The 7,500-nt window shown below is 48.3% G+C and overlaps 1 protein-coding gene across 1 annotated transcript in view; it reads left to right on the top strand.

The window, feature by feature from the left end:
* The window catches only part of erbb2 (erb-b2 receptor tyrosine kinase 2), a 64,257-nt gene that overhangs the window by 19,010 nt on the left and 37,747 nt on the right, over nucleotides 1-7,500 (top strand). Inside the window, exons 3-5 of the mRNA XM_084456710.1 lie at nucleotides 1,319-1,508; nucleotides 2,770-2,910; nucleotides 4,233-4,301. Of these exons, the coding sequence (XP_084312836.1) occupies nucleotides 1,319-1,508; nucleotides 2,770-2,910; nucleotides 4,233-4,301 (400 nt within the window). The remainder of the gene's footprint in view (nucleotides 1-1,318; nucleotides 1,509-2,769; nucleotides 2,911-4,232; nucleotides 4,302-7,500) is intronic.

Below are 7,500 nucleotides of genomic sequence, written 5' to 3'. Positions count from 1 at the left end.
GTGCTGGTCTCTCTCTCTCTGCAGGGTTATGTGCTGGTCTCTCTCTCTCTCTCTGCAGGGTATAGTGGAGGTGCAGGGTTATGTGCTGGTCTCTCTCTCTCTCTCTCTGCAGGGTATAGTGGAGGTGCAGGGTTATGTGCTGGTCTCTCTCTCTCTGCAGGGTTATGTGCTGATATCTCTCTCTCTCTGCAGGGTATAGTGGAGGTGCAGGGTTATGTGCTGGTCTCTCTCTGCAGGGTTATGTGCTGATATCTCTCTCTCTGCAGGGTATAGTGGAGGTGCAGGGTTATGTGCTGGTCTATCTGCAGGGTTATGTGCTGATATCTCTCTCTCTCTGCAGGGTATAGTGGAGGTGCAGGGCTATGTGCTGGTCTCTCTCTCTGCAGGGTTATGTGCTGATATCTCTCTCTGTTTGCAGGGTATAGTGGAGGTGCAGGGTTATGTGCTGATATCTCTCTCTGTCTGTTTGCAGGGTATAGTGGAGGTGCAGGGCTATGTGCAGGTCTCTCTCTGCAGGGTTATGTGCTGATATCTCTCTCTGTTTGCAGGGTATAGTGGAGGTGCAGGGCTATGTGCAGGTCTCTCTCTGCAGGGTTATGTGCTGATATCTCTCTCTCTGTCTGTTTGCAGGGTATAGTGGAGGTGCAGGGCTATGTGCAGGTCTCTCTCTGCAGGGTTATGTGCTGATATCTCTCTCTGTTTGCAGGGTATAGTGGAGGTGCAGGGCTATGTGCAGGTCTCTCTCTGCAGGGTTATGTGCTGATATCTCTCTCTCTCTCTGTTTGCAGGGTATAGTGGAGGTGCAGGGCTATGTGCAGGTCTCTCTCTGCAGGGTTATGTGCTGGTCTCTCTCTCTGTTTGCAGGGTATAGTGGAGGTGCAGGGTTATGTGCTGATATCTCTCTCTGTTTGCAGGGTATAGTGGAGGTGCAGGGTTATGTGCTGATATCTCTCTCTGTTTGCAGGGTATAGTGGAGGTGCAGGGCTATGTGCTGGTCTCTCTCTGCAGGGTAATGTGCTGATATCTCTCTCTGTTTGCAGGGTATAGTGGAGGTGCAGGGTTATGTGCTGATATCTCTCTCTGTTTGCAGGGTATAGTGGAGGTGCAGGGCTATGTGCAGGTCTCTCTCTGCAGGGTTATGTGCTGATATCTCTCTCTGTTTGCAGGGTATAGTGGAGGTGCAGGGCTATGTGCTGGTCTCTCTCTGCAGGGTTATGTGCTGATATCTCTCTCTGTTTGCAGGGTATAGTGGAGGTGCAGGGCTATGTGCAGGTCTCTCTCTGCAGGGTTATGTGCTGATATCTCTCTCTGTTTGCAGGGTATAGTGGAGGTGCAGGGCTATGTGCTGATCGCCCACGTGTCTGTGAGTGTGGTTCCTCTGGACAGTCTTCGTATCATCCGGGGGAGCCAGCTGTTCAACGGCAGCTACGGCCTGGCCGTCCTGGACAACACCCTGCCGGGCGCCGGGGGGGCGGGGCTTCGGGGGCTCCGCCTTCGTAGCCTCACAGGTGAGGGGCTGTAACCTCATATCACTTAGAAGGGTCAGCTCGTTACTCTCCGCTGAGGACTTTGACCTGCTCTCTCTAACCGATTTCCTTGGGGGAGGGAGATTTGATTTGAACCTCATAGCCGGGGCATCGCCATGACAACCATAGACAACAGATGACAACATGGAGCAAAACAGTAATGTAATCATAGTAGGCTGCTATAACGAACCATATAATGAACCATAGACAACAGATGACAACATGGAACAGTACAGTAATGTAATCATCTAGGATAACTATATATATACATAGTTTAGCTGCTATAACAGTAATGTAATCCTAGTAGGATAACTATATATATACATAGTTTAGCTGCTATAACGAACGGCGGTAGAGTGCATTGTTTCTACTACCAACTACATCGTCCTCCAAGTAACCAGAGTTCCCAGAAGCCCTCCCTGCGGCACCTCACAAGTCGCTCTGTCTGAACGCACGGCTCCACAATACTCGACAACAGCGTGCCAACGGCGTTAGTCTCGCCCTCGGCGCTGATTGGCTAGAACCCGTGGTGCTCATTCGTCAATTCTTTTTTATTGGGAGATTCAGCTGTTTAACGTAGCAGCACCGGACCAGGAATCAGTCAACTCTGGAGCGGGCGGAGTCCAGCGTCTGGACCCAGGCTAGAGGTGCTGATAGTGACGGCCCGGTTTGGAAGTGGGTCACTGTGGAAATGGTGACCCTTTGGCTCAGATTTCATGTCACAGAAATGTTCAGGTGTCGGAAATTATAAAAATGTTATCAACATCGTTGTAATGCGTTCAAATGCAATTTTTGTTTTAGCATGTTTTATTGTATTTGGTAAGTCGATCAATTACTCGACAACGTCAGGCAAGGTTATGAATTGTCTTTGTTTAATGTACTGTAAGTAATCCCAGAAAGTAACCATTGTTGCCAGCTAACAGCACCAGAGAGCACCTGTCCTTCTATCTGCTGTTACTGAGTTCACATCACTGTCATCATCTCACCTCCATCACTCTGTCCTCCCTCCTGCCTGTCTACCTGCCTGTCTGTCTGTCTTCCTGTCTGTCTGTCTGTCTGTCTTCCTGTCTGTCTGTCTTCCTGTCTGTTTTCCTGCCTGTCTGCCTGCTTGCCTGTCTGTCTGCCTGCCTGTCTTTCTGTCTCTGTCTGCCTGTCTGTCTCTCTGTTTGTCTCTCTGTCCTCCCCTCTGTCTGCCCGTCCGTCTGCCTGCCTGTCCGTCCGTGTGTGTGTGTGTGTCCTGCAGAGGTCCTGCTGGGGGGGGTGTATATTTGGGGGAACCCCCAGCTGTGCTTTCCCGACCCCCAGGGACACGTGTGGAGGGACACAATGGATGAGCAGAATGTCCACGCCAAGGAGCTCCGCCTACAGGCCCAGGCCCCCCACTGTGAGACTCACAACACACACACACACAAGCACACACACACACACACACATGCACACACACACACATGTACACACACACACATGCACACACACACAAGCACACACACAATTACACACACACACACACACACACACACACACACACACACAAGCACGCACACACACAAGCACACACACACACAGTACAAGCACACACACATGCACACACACACACAAGCACACACACACATGCACGTGCAAGGCAAGTTTATTTCTATAGCACATTTCAGTAACAAGGCAATTCAAAGTGCTTTACATGAGACATTAAAAGCATCAAGACAAAGTGCAACACATAAAAGGTCATATAAAACGAAATGCAAAAAAGGACATTTAAAACAAAATGCAGGAAAAATAAAATACAGGAATAAAAGTTACACTGCAGTGTATGAATGAATAATTATTTGATTTAATAAAAAGCAGCGGCAAAAAGAAAAGTCTTCAGTCTTGATTTAAAAGAACTGAGAGTTGCAGCAGACCTGCAGTTTTCTGGAAGTTTGTTCCAGATATGTGGAGCATAAAAACTGAACGCTGCTTCTCCATGTTTTGTTTTAACTCTGGGGACAGAAAGCAGGCCTGTGCCAGATGACCTGAGAGGCCTGGATGGTTCATAACGTAGCAGCAGATCAGAAATATATTTTGGCCCTAAACCATTCAGTGCTTTATAAACCAACAGCAGTATTTTAAAGTCAATTCTTTGACAGACAGGAAGCCAGTGTTAGGACCTCAGAACTGGAGAGATGTGATCCACTTTCATAGTGAAGACTTGAGCAGCAGCGTTCTGAATCAGCTGCAGCTGTCCGATCGATTTTTTAGAGAGACCTGTAAACATACCGTTACAGTAGTCAAGTCTACTGAAGATAAACGCATGGACAAGTTTTTCAAGATCCTGCTGAGACATAAATCCTTTAATCCTTGATATATTCTTCAGGTGATAGTAGGCTGACTTTGTAATTGTCTTAATGTGACTATTGAAATTGCACACACACAATGCATGCACACACACAAACACACACACGCAAGCAAGCAAGCACACACACACATGCAAGCAAGCACATACAGTACATACACACAAGCACACATACACAAACCTGCGCATGCACACATGCACGCACGCATACACACACGCACACAAGCACATGCTCACACGCACGCACACAAGCACACGCACGTGCACACACACACACACACATGCACAAGCTATGTAGTCTATGCTGGTCCTGCTGTGTGTGTTTTGTTTGCGGTGGGCTGAGCTGACCTGGTTCTTGCCGTCCCGTCGTGTCTCAGGTCCAAAGTGTTCTGCTGCCTGCAAAGACCGGGGCTGCTGGGGAGAGACAGACCGGGATTGCCAGACCTGTGAGTCACACACACAACACCATAACACACACACACACACGCACCACCCTAATCCCCCCCCCTACACACACACACCACCCTAACACCCCCCCTACACACACGCACCACCCTAATCCCCCCCCTACACACACACACCACCCTAACCCCCCCCTACACACACACACCACCCTAACCCCCCCCCCTACACACACACACACACCACCCTAATCCCCCCCCTACACACACACACCACCCTAACCCCCCCCCTACACACACACACACACCACCCTAATCCCCCCCCCCCTACACACACACACCACCCTAATCCCCCCCCTACACACACACACCACCCTAACCCCCCCCCCCTACACACACACACACACCACCCTAATCCCCCCCCTACACACACCCCCCACCCTAACACCCCCCCACACACACACACACACACAAACACACACCCCCCACCCTAACCCACCTAAACACACACACACACATGTACACCTCCCGAACTAGGGATGTGCGGAGCGACTATTTTTACTGATGACTAGACGGTGGTTTAGTAACTGACTATACGCCTAGTCTAACTGGTCTACTGTAACTCGTATTGTATTGTTTTATTTTTTATATGGACCTGTGTCTGCAATGAAATGTATCTACTGTATCTATCTGATAGTGGTGTAACGGAGCGTAGCTTAGTTGATCCGTGGTCCGGATGCATCGCCCCCCCACGGCTCCACATGTATGTGGCAAAATGTAACTAAGTAATAATTCCCTAAAATGTTGATGCCGCCGTGAAAAGATAGGCAAGACAGATGCACGTGGCATGAGTGGCGTCAATTCAGCCAAAGCTAAGGTATGGCAAGGTCACCAGTCACCTGGCTGTGTGTCGCTGTATTCCAAATGCTAGGGCACTACCCTTCGAAAGGAACATAATCGGGGCCACGCCCACCTCCATGGGGGCAAAAGTACTCCCTTTGAAGGGCCCTTCGTAATGGTCATTACGAAGTCACTTTTGCTCCCTTCGCTCCCACAACTCTTTGCGACTGCGACGTCTCCGGTCAATAATTTATCAACAAATATGGTGGGCGGTGAGGCGACAGTAATTTGGCAACCTAGCTTAATGGTTTGCGGACATTGTAGCTAAATCTGCCATTGAAAAACAATATTTTTAGCAGATATCTTAGTTACATCATGATTGAACTAGCTATCGGTATTTTGCCCAAGTTAGCAGCTGCTGGTCAGCGATGAGAGATGGAACTCCAGCCCAGCTGATAACCCTCCATCGCGAGAAGGGAGGGTGCATCAGTCAACTGTGATCCTTGACAGTACCAGCCTACGTTATGTCTGAATACAATCCAACGGCTAATTTCCAATAAAGAATTCTTCCAGTGCACAAGCAACTCCCCCAAAGATAATAATGAGAAGCACAAGCTGGCAAAAGAGGAAAAGTGGAAAAAGTTCAAGCATAGTTGTGTTTGGCTGAGAGATGGATGTATATCGGACACAAAACTAGCAATAGCCGATCGGACACTGACCCCGTCATTTTGGGCTTATAATATCCTGAGATCAGGACACATCACTGTCCCTCTCCGAAGGTTAGCTTCAGTTAAGATAGGATTCATTCATAAACAATGGTTATGGTTAGTATAGCTTGTGACAGTCTGTTGACTCACGCGATAGCCCTTGTCTCGGGTCTTACAACCTGGTCTCTACAGCCTGGTCTCTGGTCTCTTACAGCCTGGTTTCTTGTCCTCGTTAATTGACTCGCTCCCGAGGCCACGTTGGCTACCTGTTCCTACTGCTGCTGGGGCAACATTATCGCCGGTCTTTTTACCAAAGAATGAATGCAGAGATGTCTGCTTCCTTTTCATTTTTATGTTTTAGTATTTTAGTAACTAAACAACTGCTGCCACACGCGCCAAATTAACAATAATGCATTGCACCTGCGCTGACCTACTCTGACTTCCATCAGGGCGGTAGGAACACACCATTTTTCAAGATAGGAGGAATACAAGTGTTGGGAAACATATAATACCTTGTGAAATCGACCATTTTGTTCTGATTTGCATTTTTAGTTATTTTATATGCATCTAAAAACAAAATAATCAATGCAGATGGACACAGAGAAATGTCATACATTTATTTAAAAAATGTACATTTAAATTTTCCCCTGAAAAGCCAAGGCCATACTGTACCTTGCCATACCCAATTGATGCCCCTGCGTGGCGTGTTTTACTCTGAAGCGCAATGATTGGTTGATTATGTAAAAAGCCCTTGTGTGTTCACATGAAGGGGGCATGTTGAATCCCAACTGCATTTCGCGTTGCAAAAAGTGAGAGGATCGGAAGAACTTGAAATGCTATGATCGGCTATAAATGTTATCTTGCACCGCTTATCTCTACAACCCCGTTTGTAACGTGCAATAACATTAATATAGGCCTATTCGTCTAGGAAGCACTTTCGCTTTTCCTAATTATCAGATATTGATCTCGAAGCAGGTATTGCGCAACACAGAGCAGGTATTGCGCAACAAGGAGCAGGTATTGTGCAGCATAGCCACATGCACAGCAGGCAGATAGGCCCTGCGTCATTTTTTCCCCCAACCAACTTCTGCCATAACCACGCCCCCACGAGTTTTCATTGGACAACCCTAACCCTAACCCTAACCCAATGAAAACTCGCAGGGCGTGGTTATGGCATTAGTTGGTTGGGGAAAAAAATCACGCGCCCTCCCTATACGCTCACTACACAGGTTGCGTAGGGCCCCGCAAATTACGTAAGGCCCTGCCTTCCCCTCCTCTCGTGCCAAAGCAGGTGTCAATCAGTTACACCGTGTCCTAACTACACGCGACGCGAGCGAGCGTCAGCGACAAAATGCGTTCCATTGCTTTGTTTTCTATTGTTATGTCCTAACAGGACGCGAGCGACGCAGCGCGAAGCGGCGCGACGTTTTAACTGCCCTTTTGATGCTCGCCCTGTTCCTATTTCCCTCCTGTCGCTCGCGTTGACAGGCGTTCCTTCTTTAACTGTCTTCAGTTGGGAATATAGACAAGTGACGTAACAGAACAGGAAATTTAACGGTTTCAGTTAGGACAGCAAGCATGCGATGTCGTGTTCTGTTGCTCGCGTCGCAAGCAGTTAGGACACGGGCTGTGTTCGGAATCGCTCCCTCGTTCCCTCACTCCCTATTCCCTATATAGGGATCACTATAGTGAACTAC

Source organism: Borostomias antarcticus, assembly GCF_949987555.1.
Source record: "Borostomias antarcticus genome assembly, chromosome: 22".
NCBI classification, from domain to species: Eukaryota; Metazoa; Chordata; class Actinopteri; order Stomiiformes; family Stomiidae; genus Borostomias; species Borostomias antarcticus.
This window is presented reverse-complemented; position numbering and strand designations above follow the sequence as displayed.